This window comes from Gymnoscopelus braueri (assembly GCF_963280865.1).
Source record: "Gymnoscopelus braueri genome assembly, chromosome: 9".
In the NCBI taxonomy this organism is placed as follows: Eukaryota; Metazoa; Chordata; class Actinopteri; order Myctophiformes; family Myctophidae; genus Gymnoscopelus; species Gymnoscopelus braueri.
In genome coordinates, this window is record NC_137610.1 from 51,229,642 (window position 1) to 51,245,992 (window position 16,351).

The following is a 16,351-nucleotide window of genomic DNA, read 5'->3' on the forward strand; positions in this document are numbered from 1 at the left end:
CCATGACAAAGGCTTTTAATGTGTGGTAAAACTGAATGTCATGAAACCTTTAAACTGTCAATACTTAGTAAACTTTCACTCTGTAGTTGGTCTGCTCTTTTTTCCCCTCTTTGCCGGAAATAGCCGATCTACAAGCTCACAACGCCTCGCAGCGCGAGGCGTTGTGCTGCGAGGCGTTGTGAGATTGTAGATCTGCTATTTTCGGCTAAAGTTGTCCTTAGAGTAGGGATGCTAGGATTCAAGTGGTTAATGTAAAAAAACAATGATCCTATCAAACAGAGATTTGGCGGACCCCCTGTAGCAACTCTGAGGACCCCCTAGGGGTCCCGGACCCCCTGTTGAAGACCCCTGGTTTAGACACTCAAACGCGTGCGTACTAGGTATTGCCCAGCGGGCGGAGTGTTGAGTATGTGGGTGCAAATCCTCATCCTCAGCTGAGCTGCTCGTCCCACAGATGCACGTCCCTTATAAACGGGGCACCATTTAACACAATAACTGCCAAAGACGTTTATAAACGTCTTTGAGAAATTAACTGTTGCCTGCCAAAGACGTTTATAAACATTACAAAAATCTTTTTTTTTAAATCTAAAAAGATTCTCTAATTTTTTTGTTTTGAAGTTTTTTCGATATTCAAAACGAATAAGGAGATAACAATTTCCAAAGATTTGCTGCTCCATCCACTTCAATGTTAAAATTTAAACGGACAAACAATTCACATTGTTTTTTGGTTTAAAACTACTGGTTTTGAGCTATTTTCAAACATCAGACAACACATGTCAACGAGGTCACAATGACCTCGTTGACATTTGTGAAACCACACCTAGGATAAGGATAATTCCTTTTAACAGGACGTTCATGAAAGTCCTTGCGGGCTTGTTTCCAATGAGGGCCTGTGAGCAATTAGGGGTTAAGAGTCTTGCTCAGGGACAAATTTCATTTCATCGACACATATGCTGGCGTGGCCTGGAATCGCACCTGGGGCAACCAGGGCCTCTGGCTCCCTAGGCGGGCTCACTAACCACTCAGCTATGGCCGCACCTGAATCTCCTCAGTGATTAGCAACCATCAGGGGATCAATCATACTGGAGGAAAAAATTCTGTGGCTACTTGAAAAGGTAACAAAATCGTTCAAAACCCTGGCACAGGCTACAGACTGCTCTAAAAAAACTCTGGCAGGGTAAGTGTTAAAAGGGAAATAAACGGGCGTGCCAATGGCGTAAAAGTCATTGCCAAGAAGCATTGTTAGAAGATAAATAATTGACCAAATACACATTTCCAAACATTTGTTAATGTTTAATGATACAAATGTATTTGCGTCTTAACACATTTGGTGCCAGAGTATATCCATAATATACTCAACCAGTGCCAGCGACTTTCGTGTTTTATAACCTTTTCAACCGGTCACAGAATTCTTATATCCATTATAATCGTTTGTCTGGCTGTGTTTATAAACACACACGACAGATCGACCAGCACTCAAAGAGTTACGTTTTTTCTCTCAGTCTCCATTCTCTCTCTCTCTGCCACTCCCAAACAGGCTGCAAACGTCATATCCGGTGGCTGTAGTCGTATTTCCGCCCCGCTTCCGCAGGCCATCTTAGCTTAGCTTGGCTTATGATCGGGTTTCAGATTGTTGGTAAACACAACGACGATAACTGTTCGTCGTCCAGAGTAAAGAAAATATAACCGGAGCTCTCCGTTCGTTTTTTTATACCGTGTGAAAAAAACGAGTTTTGCCCTATTTTGCCTAAAAATCACATTTTTCAAGCTAAAACCGAAAACCGGAAACGGAACCCCCTATTTCTGCATCCGGTTGAGTGGGAAGTGAGTGGAAAGGGAACCCGATCACGGAATGTACAGAAAACAGCGCGATCATTTATTAAACCACAAAAAGACCACTTCACGTATATCTACTTTTTTTTTTAACGGTTTGCACTCAACAACACTTTTTGCAAAACCTTAGATTTACGGTTTTGGCACCCAATGTGTTAAGTCTCATCTGTGTCAGAGTGTAGTCAACAACACTGTTCAGTGTCTGATCATTCCATGTGACGCTCAGAGATGTTCTGCTTTTGGTCTGACTGTGAAACTCAAGTTTAAAGGAGCACTCTGCGGTTTATTGTTTGTTGTGGTTGTAGGACGTGGCTGGTTTCCTGCAGGAGTTCAAAGCTGCAGACATCCTACTGGGAGTGATCGCCAAGTCCCGCTGTCCACGACTAACGGTGTGTGAGAACCTACCTTGCCTCCTATAGAACCTACCTTACCCTCTATAGAACCTATAGAACCTACCTTCTATAGTGTTATTAATGTTCTGTCTATGAGAACCTACCTTACCTTCTATAGAACCTACCTTCAATAGAACCTAGTACCTTTATATATTGTTGCGTCACAATACAATGCATTTTGAACTTATAGATTATTAGAACTTATATAGGCTGTTTTCACTGTTTTCACAGGGTTTTAGTGGTTAATCAGACTAATGGGTTTAGGCGATTATATACAAAAAAGAAAAAAAGTAGAATCTATTAGAATGTGTTCGTGTCGATTGGTTGATATATATGATAAACTGTAAAGAATGATCACACACATTGGCTCTGGATGAATGGATGAACCTACATGAGCTAAATGAAGTCGGCTATTCAGGTTCCACATTTCGGTTCCAATATATGTTGGGTTAAAGTAATACAATGCAGGTCCACAAATAACGATTTTTAGCAGCCTCTGCTGGTCATTACCGTCACTTCAGCCTGTTCGTTTATTCCTGCATTACCCAGAATTCCATTTGTTTTCACCGGAAGACGGAAGCGTTTCAAAAAGCGTTATTTTAATAGTTTTATACTACCTGTGGATCGTTTCTCTTAGCCAGTGGAGCTTTAGTTACCGTGAGCTGTGTTTTCTTTTGCTGTTGTTTTTCCATCTTCAAATCCTACAATCTCTTAAAAACAGCGTGAGATTCCTTTTTGTTATTAGCGCGGTAGTTCCTGGCCAAACAGGAAACCGGTGCGGTAGTTCCTGGCCAAACAGGAAACCGACGCGGTAGTTCCTGGCCAAACAGGAAACCGGTGCGGTAGTTCCTGGCCAAACAGGAAACCGGTGCATTTCCGTTTCCGTTTTCCGGCCGGATGACGTCATTTTCGCGGGAATGACACCCTAGCCACCGTTTCAATATAAAATAGTTTATAAAAGGCTTTCGGGGGTGAAATTCATGGAGTGGGTGTTGTGAAACATTTGCCACTCACAAAAGATATACAATTTAAAGGCATACTAGGTAACGTTTTCAACAAAACTAAAGTTAAATTGTATATCTTTTGTGAGTGGCAAAAGTTTCACAACACCCACTCCATGAATTTCACCCCCGGAAGCCTTTTATTTATATATTTTCTATTGAACGTGGACGGGGGGGACTTTCCCGGGAAAATGACGTTCCTGGCCAACGTCATGACGTCGTGGCCGACGTCCTGGCCGACGTCATAGGTTTCCTGTTTGGCCAGGAACTACCGCGCTAATAACAAAAAGGAACCTCACGCTGATTTTAAGAGAATGTAGGATTGGAAGATCGAAAAAGAACAGAAAAAGAAAGCACAGCTCATGGTCACTAATGCTCCACTGGCTAAGAGAAACGATCCGTAGATAGTATAAAACAATTAAAAGATGGCTTTTTGAAACGCTTCCGGCTTCCGGTGAAAACGAATGGAATTCTGGGTAATCGAGGACTACGGAAATTGTATGCAGTGACGGTAGTGACCAGCAGAGGTTGCTAAAAATCGTTATTTGTGATTCTGCATTGTACAACTTTAACTTTAGTTTTATTGAAAAAGTTACCTAGTATTACTTGCCCAAACCATAGTTTTAATGTTGTGTCCACATCTAATAGTGTTAGTTAACCTGCCTTCAGTAGTGTTACTATTTTAATGTTTGACCTCTAGTGGAATTTGTTTGTGACCTCTCCTCATCTTTAGGGTCAGGATATAACCTCTCCTCACCTTTAGGGTCAGGGCATGACCTCTCCTTATCTTTAGGGGTCAGGGTCTGACCTCTCCTCATCTTTAGGGTCAGGATATGACCTCTCCTTATCTTTAGGGGTCAGGGTCTGACCTCTCCTGTGTCCTGGTCTTTAGGAGATCTGCGTAGGAATCCTGGGGAACATCGCTTGTTTTCCCGACACCTGTCTGTCGTTGAGCCACAACGACGACCTGGGGTGAGGAAGACTGTCCTTTAACCCTTTCAATTCAGGAACGCATCTGTGTCATTTTAAGATTTCTCTGGTTATTCAAAAATAGAAGATCTACAAGCTCATAGTGCGGCACCGAGTGCCGCACTATGAGCTTGTAGATCTGCTATTTATTTATTTATTTTTAAATCATGAACGTGTGTGCAAATCTGAATGTGTATATATATGTATGTGTGTGTGTGTATATATATATATGTATATGTATATATATATATATTTCTTTTTTTAAGCAAACATTTGTAACTCAAATCTTTGCTTCTGGGGGGTACCTGAAACATTTTTTTTTAGATGGGGGTCCGAAGAAGCCAAATAGTGGATGGTCCTTGACATGAAAAAAGTTTGAGAACCACTGATATTATAGCAACATACTTTTTTTCTAAAAACTGTTGTAGAAGATTTGAGTTACAAATGTTCGCTTTAAAAATATATATTCAAAGATTTGCACACATTTTCCTCGATTTTTCAGAAAATAGCAGATGTACAAGCTCACAACCAGAGGCGTACAGTCATTGGGGCCAACGAGGCCGCGGCCCGGTCTGTAAAACGCTGCTTCCCCCTGTGTATTTTCACTACCGGTACTTTAGAAATGGGACTGAAGTGGTTGAAGTTACCGTGTGAAATGTTGTTCACGTTCCTGTCCACAGGGAGGTGCTGTTACTTCTTCTTGGAGACACAGATCCTCCTACGCTATTGGAGACAAGCAGGTAGGTGTGTGTGTGTGTGTGTGTGGCAGGTTAGTGTGTGTGTGTGTGTGTGCAGGGACGAAGAGAGCATTGGGGAACCAAGGGGGACACGTGCACGCGCGTGCATGTGTGCCCTGAGTGTGCGCACGCGAAACGTTTTTTTTGCGTTTTTATCCCCTTTTATTTCGTTTTTTTCGTACTTTAATGCGGTTAATTTGGTGCAAAAAAAATTACTCCATGAATTGTAGATGTGTGGCAAAAAGGAAACGTCTCTCATAGGGATGAGCCCGACTATTCGAATATTCGACGAGTCGTTTGTATGATAAAAATCGATTATTAAAATAATATATTAAAAAAAAAAAAAAATATATATATATATATATATATATATATATATATATATATATATAAATATGTACATGCTACCGTCTTTGTTAATTTCTGAAAATCAGTTTATAGGCCAATGCAATGCTGTTATTGTAACCTATGAGTCATTTGATGAAAATCCCCAAACAAATCCCAGTAAAAAAAAAAATGCAAACCAGAAAAAAAGGGGGCGTGGTCGAATAATCTGTAAGAATAGAATTATTAATCGATTTTCATTTTGGTCACTTTTACACATCCTTAGTCTCTCATCGCCAGGCTTGCATTGCTCATGGTACGGCCTTGCACGCCGTAAAGGAACCTATTTGACCAGGAGCACGGCTTAGATTTAAAACTACTTTAAATTCACACCTCATCAAAGTTTACAAAGGTTCCCGACTCACACCAGGTGGATTAACATAGGAATGAGCCTAGATGCATATCAATATCAGTCCATTGTGTGACCTGTAGTGTAGGTGTTAAGCCACGTGCGCGTCACGTCATTAACACATCGGGTGACAAACACGGTAAAAAACGTGTTAATTAATGCTAGCGCAGCTCTGGAATCACCCACGGTGACGCCGAGAAGGAAGGGACAGATGGATCACCGTGCCAAAAAACATGGCTCCTTGATGAAAACTTCTGTATCTCCGTATGCACGATTACTCCACCATTGTGACTCGCGTGAGAGATGTTATCGTTCCAGGCGTTAGCCAGGACCATCGTGCACGCATGCATTGTTTACATGGATTGCTGGTTGTGGAGTCTAGGGCTTTAAACAGCACAGCGGTGAGATTTCTGGCACTCAACGTAATCTGTTATTATAAAATTGTGTGAATGTGTGAAAATACAGTGCAACCACGTTCCAATTCAGCATTGTGTGTGTGTGTGTGTGTGTGTGTGTGTGTGTGTGTGTGTGTGTGTGTGTGTGTGTGTGTGTGTGTGTGCGTATGCGTGTAACATAATGTGTGTATCTTGCAGTTTACTGTGTGTGTGTATATGTGTGTAACATAATGTGTGTATCTTGCAGGTTACTGCGTGTGTGTATTTATGTGTGTGTATCTTGCAGGTTACTGTGTGTGTGTATTTATGTTTGTGTAACATAATGTGTGTATCTTGCAGGTTACTGTGTGTGTGTAACATATTGTGTGTATCTTACAGGTTACTGTGTGTGTGTGTAACATAGTGTGTGTATCTTACAGGTTACTGGTCACATGTCTCTCTCAGAAGGATGTCAGTTCTTTGTGGCTTCAGAGGATCCATCAGCACAAATCTGTGTGTTCTAACCTAACCTTCATTATGAACAGCTCTACTAATGGTATCTATAATACTATATACAATACACTGTGTTCTAACCTAACCTTCATTATGAACAACTCTACTAATGGTATCTATAATACTATATACAATACACTGTGTTCTAACCTTCATTATGAACAGCTCTACTAATGATATCTATAATACTATATACAATACACTGTGTTCTAACCTAACCTTCATTATGAACAACTCTACTAATGGTATCTATAATACTATATACAATACACTGTGTTCTAACCTAACCTTCATTATGAACAGCTCTACTAATGGTATCTATAATACTATATACAATACACTGTGTTCTAACCTAACCTTCATTATAAACAGCTCTACTAATGGTATCTATAATACTATATACAATACACTGGCCCTCATTTATCAACGCGGTGCAGCCCAAGTAATGGGCGTATGGCGAGATCACCGCACCTTTCGGCATTTATCAATACTAGACCATACCCGGTGAAGTGCGCAGGCAAAAGTAGTTGCAAACGTGGGGTTATTGCACGTCCTACATACATACATATATATATACATATATATACATACATACATACATACACACACACACACACACACACACACACACACACACACACACACACACACACACACATACATATATATATATATATATATATATATATATATATAGTCATTCATTGTACTTATATTATAATGAATTGATTACTACAGCAAAAATAACACTGTTATTACAACTTGTACAACTATTATTTCAACTTAACAACAACAATATAATTATGTGCACTTAAAGGGTGCACATTCAACAGTGGAGAATGCATGGGCGTCCTTAACAAATAAACGCTCTCCACCATTCGTTGCGATCCGGGGCGACCGTGTTTAGGGGCGAGACAATTATGCGCAGATTGCTCACCCCAGACCGTTCGGTGCGAGCCGGGGCGACCGTGTTTAGGGGCGAGATTGTGAAACGGCCGTATCGTTAGCTTGTACAGATTTTCGGAGACTCGACATGGTGTAATGGCTAGCCTAGATGAGATTAACTTTTGTGTCTCTGGTGGAGAGATTTACTTAAACGCGACGTGCTACCACCTTTGCACGAAAGGATTGCAGTTCAACACACTCTCTCTCTCTCTCACACACACACACACACACACACACACACACACACACACACACACACACACACACACACAGCTCTCTTTCTCTCTGTCTCTCCCCCTCCCTCCGCCCCTCTGTCCCCCCTCTCTCTCTCTCCAGCCAGCATAAACATGGCGAGATTGTCAGATTGAGACTGTCTTTGACATAAAAATGCGAATAAACAGCTGAGATTGTAACTTGGGCGAAGCACGTTCAACACACACACACGCGCGCGACCCGTTGCGAGCACTCACACACACACACACACACACACACACACACACACACACACACACACACACACACACACACACACACACACACATGCGGTACATTCTCATGCGGCCAGACACACACACACACACACACACACACACACACACACACAACGGTACATCCCGGCCAGAGCTGTCCCCCATCGCGAACACACGTACGCGGCCGTCGCGCTAACACAAATAATGTACATTTTGACACGTGCAAACATCCGTGCGGTTTGGAATCTACCATTAGTTTTGGGATACGATTTATAGAAAAGGGTAAACAGCGGAGCCTTGGTGGACGTTCCACCGATTCTGGATGAGAACGACATAGAACCTCATGTCGGAGCTGTATAGCGGAGTGAGAGGTTCTTTATGGAGCTAGGTTGAAGGTTGTGTTGTCGCCGCGTCGTGGAGGCACAGAACACACAGAAACACCCGCGCATATACAGATCTACAGTAAAAGCGGGAGCCGTCCCCAACACACACACACACACACACACACAACTTGGGGGAAGCACGTTCTGTGAGTGCAACAGTGTAATGCTGTGGGGCTGTGTGAGAATGTTTTCTTTTGGGTGTTGCGTGGCGTGGTAGTGGGCTTAGAGTGAGGCGTTGTGAGCTTGTAGATGTGCTCTTTTCCCTGAGGCAATGTGTGGTTGAAGGTTGTGTTGTCGCCGCGAGCACACACACACACACACACACACACACACACGACGCAGAATGGAATGTGACTCCCTGGCGTTGCCATGTTCGCCTATTGTAAGCGGTTTAGGGGCAATATTGGTGGAAGTGTGTTTTTGGCGTTGGTTGTGAAAGTGCAGGTGGGTGTGGGGACGCGTTGTGAGCTTGTAGAGCGGCTGTTTTCCAAGAGGCAATGTATATGTGTGACGGTGCTTCGTTTGGCCTTCTTTTCATAGACCTTGTTGCTTGTAGGGCTCGCTTCGTTTGGCCTTGTTTTCATAGACCGTGCTGCTTGTTTGTCTCGCGAAACCTGTCAACCCTGCGCAGCGTGATCTGCCATTGTTTGACACATAAACGGTAATAATAAGCTGAGATTTGATGTAATCGAAAAACGGGCTTCACAGTTCCATGCACATGGTAATGGTCAATGGCTGTGCGCAATTTGAGATCAATAGCTCCAGGCACTGAGGAGAACCGGGCAGAAACATTTTGGGCTCAGAGGTTTGGGCTCAGAGGTTTGGGCTCAGAGGTTGGTCTCAGAGGTTAGTCAAATTATAGTTAGATATCCTGACGTGGGCTTCATCCTACCGTAAGCTGAAATCTCACGTCTGGTAGAGAGCAGTTGTTGACTTTGGCTGCGCCCGTTTATTCCATTCTAGACCTGCGGAGCAGCATTGTCTGACTGTCTGACAGGCATCTGGACACATAATCCACTCCTAAATGTATATCTACACTAATAAATAATCCCTGTGAAAATATAACATTTTATAAAGTAATTTAAACAAACTGCTTTAACAGTCATTCGGCTGCATTGGCTATTTTAAAATAGCAGATCTGCAAGCTCACAACGGGTCGCATCGCGATGCGTTGTGAGCTTGTAGATCTTGCTATTTTCAAAATATACAGCGCTTCTGCGAGCGCATTTTCGGGACTCCCGACGATCTTTTCATGGACAGTGAGGTGTACAAACCTACAGTAGCTTGTCCTATGTTATGGAGTTATGTCATAGAGAGTTTTGAAGACTACAACCTGGCTGGGTTAACACTCTCACCGCCGGGCCCGTAGCCTACGGGCCGATAAATCCAACTGTACAGCGCCGATCCCGTAGCCTACGGGCTGTGGTGCTTTTTCCTTTTTTTCAATTTTCTAGTACGGCACATTTCATCGTAACACCACCGGAAACGGAATTATTCAGGATCACGTTTTGCAGATCCGGTAGGCCTCCATTCTAAAGCGCACACTGAAACGCCATTTTCTTCGATTGTAGTTTTTCTCCTCGCTGATCACTGTTTAACATAAACCGTTCTAACTACAACATGGCGGCTCCGTTTGACACGTGGTTTGGACTGGTACACGCAGGGAGATGTCCACGATGTTTACAAACAGTGCACAGCTCGATCCTAAGGATTTTAACGAGGTCTATGGCGACGTGAAAAAAACAAAAAACAACAATAAAACGTTGGCACTGGTGAGTACATTATGAGATTAACCTCTGGCGGTCAATGTGTTAAGGATATAAACCCGACGCTCCAATCTCTTATTAACGTCGTGGCACGGAATCACTGCCGCCCGCCCGAGTCTGACTGCTTTGTTTTAGTGTAACTCGGTATAGGGTAAATAATTTAATATGCCAAACGTATTCCATTCATGGTGATGTGATTGTTATCATAATATGTCATTCCATGTAGGCTACAAGCCTACGTGACAAAGATTGTACCGCTACGGATTACATGAAAGACGTGTGTGTGTGTGTGTGTGTGTGTGTGTGTGTGTGTGTGCGTGTGCGTGTGCGTGTGTGCGTGCGCGAGCAGTGGACTTGATAGTGAAGGTGGGGGAGCTGCTAGACAAGCTGTTTGATCTGGACGAGGAGCTGATGAAGACCTGGATCACAGCGCCACCTGGTGACGATGAGGAGGAGGATGAAGGTCGGGGTCGTGTGGACGTAACGTCGTCGCTGCTGGAAGCCGCCAAACAGCTCAGGTGACGACGAGCCTAAAACCCTGAACCCTCTGTCACTCTCAACCTTATGACATACCTTTAACCCTGAACCCTCTGTCACTCTCAACCTTATGACATACCTTTAACCCTGAACCCTCTGTCACTCACTACCTTATGACATACCTTTAACCCTGAACCCTCTGTCACTCACTACCTTATGACATACCTTTAACCCTGAACCCTCTGTCACTCACTACCTTATGACATACCTTTAACCCTGAACCCTCTGTCACTCTCAACCTTATGACATACCTTTAACCCTGAACCCTCTGTCACTCACTACCTTATGACATACCTTTAACCCTGAACCCTCTGTCACTCTCAATCTTATGACATACCTTTAACCCTGAACCTATGGAGTTACATTTGTGTCTTTATTAACCAAACAAAAGAAAAACATTTGAGAGAGAAAAAATATAAACAGAGCAAAGAATAGTTTTGAATGAAAACAAATTAAAACAGCAAGCAAAAAATAATAATTTGTAAGCAAAGGAAATGATATAAAGAGAACAAAAAACTATTTTTAATTAAAACAAATTAAAAACGCAATCAAAAAAATATATTTGCAAGCAAAAAAATATAAGATTTGAAAGAAAATAAAAAATAATTGAGAACAAAACTTTTAAAATTCAAGAGTAAAAAAATAAGGAAAAACGGTTTAAACTACATAAAACAAAATACTTAGTAAAATGTTTGGGTAATAAAATGTGTTGTGCTAAATAAAATGTTTTTAATGTTTTTTTTCCTCATTTGCGAATGAAAGTAGTTTTTTTCTGATTGCAAAATGCCTTCTCTCTCAAAACCTATGTCTTTGGTCTCGATTTTTTTTTTCTCTCTCTTGGATTTGTTTGTGTGAGGGGTTAAAGTTCAGAAGGCGGGTCCTACGCTCCATTGGTCACTTGGAGTCTGAGTGACAGCTCCCCCTTCCTTATGTAGCTTGTTGAATGCAGGGATGGAGGTGTGTTACGGCCAGCATGTTTTTTTGATTGATTGAACTATTAGCAGTTTGCAAAAAAAAAAAAAAAAACATGAAAGTATAATGCAAGGTCAGCTAAGAGTATTTAAAACCCAAGAAAGATGACTTGTTTCCATTGGGGTCCTTTGTACTCAATTCATAGAGACATTTAATGACAGACAGATATACACTACTATGCAAAACATCATAAAAAAAAAAAAAAAAAAAAGATATGTACAGTAAACAGTTTGAGTAAACAGATTGATGGAATACTTTATTAACAGTAGGATACAGAGGTACAATTGTACAATGATTGTTATAAGGATAACACAAAAAGGCTTGTTTCCATTTTGGTCCTCTGGGACTGAGGTTCAGAGCTCCATTCCAGCTCTGGATGCTACACTATTCGTTACAATATTGAGCATTTTAGGCTATTAGCAATTCAGATGATTCCCTAATGTTAGGTTTCTGTTCTACTTACAGTTTGTGATCTGTATTTAAAATTGTTGTATTGTTGTTACTGTTATAGTAGGCCAGTGGTTCCCAAACTTGGGATCGGGACCCTCAGAGAGGGTCCCCAGATTAGCTTAATGGGCAACATTGTTTTCTCTCTCAACAGTAAACAAACCAACCTATACAGTATAAGTGTATACAGGGTAACACATTTCTAAAGTGACAATTTAATGACTTTTAAGACCTTTTTAAGGCATTGTGCGCTTGTAGTTCGGCTATTTTCACAATATTTATCTGTGGAACCGAGTCAAACTAAATCTAATGCCTACAATTTCAAGTGCTTGTCAGGGTGGCTGGTCCCCAGTTCAGGTATGATTATTTTGGGGGGTCCCCAGTTCAAATATGATTATTTTAGGGATTCACAGCCTGAAGCACACTATCAGACGAAACGTTTCCAAAGCAGTCTATCTGGAATGGGCCTGGCCAATAGGCCAGTCACTTCAGCCTTGCCTTAATTAGAATAACGAATATAACATAAAATAATCTATTTTGAACTGGGGACCCCCCAAAATAATCATACTTGAACTGGGGACCACCCACCCTGACCCAGGCATTAGATTTAGTTTGACTTGGTTCCACAGATAAATATTGTGAAAATAGCCGAACTACAAGCGCACAATGCCTTAAAAAGGTCTTAAAAGTCATTAAATTGTCACTTTAGAAATGTGTTACCCTGTATACACTTATACTGTATAGGTTGGTTTGTTTACTGTTGAGAGAGAAAACAATGTTGCCCGTTAAGCTAATCTGGGGACCCCCTCTGAGGGTCCCGATCCTAAGTTTGGGAACCACTGGCCTACTATAACAACAATACAACAATTTTAAATACAGATCACAAACTGTAAGTAGAACAGAAACCTAACATTAGGGAATCATCTGAATTGCTAATAGCCTAAAATGCTCAATATTGTAACGAATAGTGTAGCATCCAGAGCTGGTATGGAGCTCTGACCTCAGTCCGAGAGGACCACAATGGAAACAAGCCTTTTTGTGTTATCCTTATAACAATCATTGTACAATTGTACCTCTGTATCCTACTGTTAATAAAGTATTCCATCAATCTGTTTACTCAAACTGTTTACTGTACATATTTTTTTTGTTTTTGTTTTTATGATGTTTTGCATAGTAGTGTATATCTGTCTGTCATTAAATGTCTCTATGAATTGAGCACAAAGGACCCCAATGGAAACAAGTCATCTTTCTTGGGTTTTAAATACTCTTAGCTGACCTTGCATTATACTTTCATGTTTTTTTTGTTTTTTTGCAAACTGCTAATAGTTCAATCAATCAAAAAACCATGCTGGCCGTAACACACCTCCATCCCTGCATTCAACAAACTACATAAGGAAGGGGGAGCTGTCACCCAGACTCCAAGTGACCAATGGAGAGGTGTCTTACATCTATCAGCGTAGGACCCGCCTTCTGAACTTTAACCCCTCACACAAACAAATCCAAGAGAGAGAAAAAAAAAATCGAGACCAAAGACATAGGTTTTGAGAGAGAAGGCATTTTGCAATCAGAAAAAACTACTTTCATTCGCAAATGAGGGAAAAAAACATTAAAAACATTTTATTTAGCACAACACATTTTATTACCCAAACATTTTACTAAGTATTTTGTTTTATGTAGTTTAAACCGTTTTTCCTTATTTTTTTACTCTTGAATTTTAAAAGTTTTGTTCTCAATTATTTTTTATTTTCTTTCAAATCTTATATTTTTTTGCTTGCAAATATATTTTTTTGATTGCGTTTTTAATTTGTTTTAATTAAAAATAGTTTTTTGTTCTCTTTATATCATTTCCTTTGCTTACAAATTATTATTTTTTGCTTGCTGTTTTAATTTGTTTTCATTCAAAACTATTCTTTGCTCTGTTTATATTTTTTCTCTCTCAAATGTTTTTCTTTTGTTTGGTTAATAAAGACACAAATGTAACTCCATATGAACCCTCTGTCACTCTCAACCTTATGACATACCTTTAACCCTGAACCCTCTGTCACTCACAACCTTATGACATACCTTTAACCCTGAACCCTCTGTCACTCTCAACCTTATGACATACCTTTAACCCTGAACCCTCTGTCACTCACTACCTTATGACATACCTTTAACCCTGAACCCTCTGTCACTCTCAACCTTATGACATACCTTTAACCCTGAACCCTCTGTCACTCTCAACCTTATGACATACCTTTAACCCTGAACCCTCTGTCACTCTCAACCTTATGACATACCTTTAACCCTGAACCCTCTGTCACTCACAACCTTATGACATACCTTTAACCCTGAACCCTCTGTCACTCTCAACCTTATGACATACCTTTAACCCTGAACCCTCTGTCACTCACAACCTTATGACATACCTTTAACCCTGAACCCTCTGTCACTCACAACCTTATGACATACCTTTAACCCTGAACTCTGTCACTCACAACCTTATGACATACCTTTAACCCTGAACCCTCTGTCACTCTCAACCTTATGACATACCTTTAACCCTGAACCCTCTGTCACTCTCAACCTTATGACATACCTTTAACCCTGAACCCTCTGTCACTCACAACCTTATGACATACCTTTAACCCTGAACCCTCTGTCACTCTCAACCTTATGACATACCTTTAACCCTGAACCCTCTGTCACTCTCAACCTTATGACATACCTTTAACCCTGAACCCTCTGTCACTCACAACCTTATGACATACCTTTAACCCTGAACCCTCTGTCACTCACTACCTTATTCTTAACAAACCTTTAACACATGTAATACGGGAACGCATAGCCGTGTCATTTTAGATTATTTTATACCTTGGGCTATTCAAAAATAGCAGATCTACAAGTTCTTAGCCCGGCACGCTGTGCCGGGCTATGAGCTTATAGATCTGCAATTGTTTTTTTGAAGTCGTGAAAATACGTGTAAATCTTTGAATATATGTTTTTAACATTTAACATTTTTAACTCAAATAGTTGCTTCTGGGGAATTCTACAAATGTCTTCTAAATCCTAAGTTTTTTATTTATTTTTATTTTTTACTTTTTTACATTTACCAAAATGATATACGTATATTTGCCCGCGGACCCCCATCTCTAAATATTTAGTTCCAGGGACCCCCAGAAGCAAAGATTTGAGTTAATTGTTTTTTATAGATATTCAAAGATTTGCAAAGAAATTTATGATAAAAAAAAAAAGAAAATCAGATCTACAAGCTCAGTGCCGCACTATGAGCTTGTAGATATGCTATTTTTGAATAGTCATAGAAATCTAAACATGACACAGATGCGTTGCATCATAATTGTTTATAGTAATAGTGTTGTTATCACATGTTTGTGTTTTCAGGTCAGAGAGTCCAGAAGGTTTAGAAGTTTACCTCCATGTTCTCCAGCTGCTCACCACCACAGATGAAGGCATCCACACGCTAGGTGAGTCTCTCTACACATACTGTCACTGTTGACCTGCTGACCAGAAAACATCGTCACGCTACAATCTAAATAAAACTAGAACAAGTGCTCATCGGAGCACAGGTCTCCGCCAGGTGAGATACGTTATTGTGGCCTCCTGGTGTCGCTATAGTAGGCCAATGTGAAAAGGCTGGCATTTCTTCTTAAGCCTTTCACGGCAATCCGATACTGCATTCATGATTTGAGACATTTTGTTCAAAAAAATTGTTTTGCTAAATTGGACCTGCTGGTGGCGCTATAACAAGCCAATGTGAAAAGGGTGGCATGTCTTCCTCGGCTTGGTGGGAATTTGCGTGTGAAATTTCACGGAAATCGCATGCTGCGTTCATGATTTGAGGCATTGTGTTCAAAACGGACCAATCCTGCAAACTTTGGAAGCCAACCTTAGCCAATGAGGATAGAATCTGGGAAATCGGATAGATCCAGGTTGATCACATGACCATAGAGATACTGTGTAACGATTTACATGACGTTTGGATCAAATCTGTAGGAGTAATATAAAAAAATGGGTTTTGCACAAATCAGCCTCCTGGTGGCGCTATAACAGGCCCATGTGAAACATTTGGGAATGAGGTTCTGAATTGGCATCCAGGGAGTGGGTGTGCACAGTTTTGCAGCGACTGGGCCAACGGTGCCGGAGATTAGCTGCTCACAGACAGATGGACACAAGGACGGACGGACGGACGGACGGACGGACGGACAGGGTGCAAAACATACTCTCGTCATGCCTTTCAGACAATAATGCCATACAACTTTTATTTTTGAAAATGCTAATA

At 41.0% G+C, this 16,351-nt stretch overlaps 2 protein-coding genes across 2 annotated transcripts in view; one reads left to right on the forward strand and one right to left on the reverse strand.

The window, feature by feature from the left end:
* Positions 1–16,351, reverse strand: part of LOC308091352 (E3 ubiquitin-protein ligase TRIM35-like) — a 194,697-nt gene that overhangs the window by 149,324 nt on the left and 29,022 nt on the right. The window lies entirely within an intron of this gene.
* The window catches only part of saal1 (serum amyloid A-like 1), a 57,492-nt gene that overhangs the window by 27,636 nt on the left and 13,505 nt on the right, over positions 1–16,351 (forward strand). The window contains exons 4-9 of the mRNA XM_080436903.1: positions 2,139–2,222; positions 4,119–4,198; positions 4,876–4,935; positions 6,480–6,595; positions 10,466–10,634; positions 15,454–15,536. Coding sequence (XP_080293029.1) covers positions 2,139–2,222; positions 4,119–4,198; positions 4,876–4,935; positions 6,480–6,595; positions 10,466–10,634; positions 15,454–15,536 — 592 coding nt within the window. The remainder of the gene's footprint in view (positions 1–2,138; positions 2,223–4,118; positions 4,199–4,875; positions 4,936–6,479; positions 6,596–10,465; positions 10,635–15,453; positions 15,537–16,351) is intronic.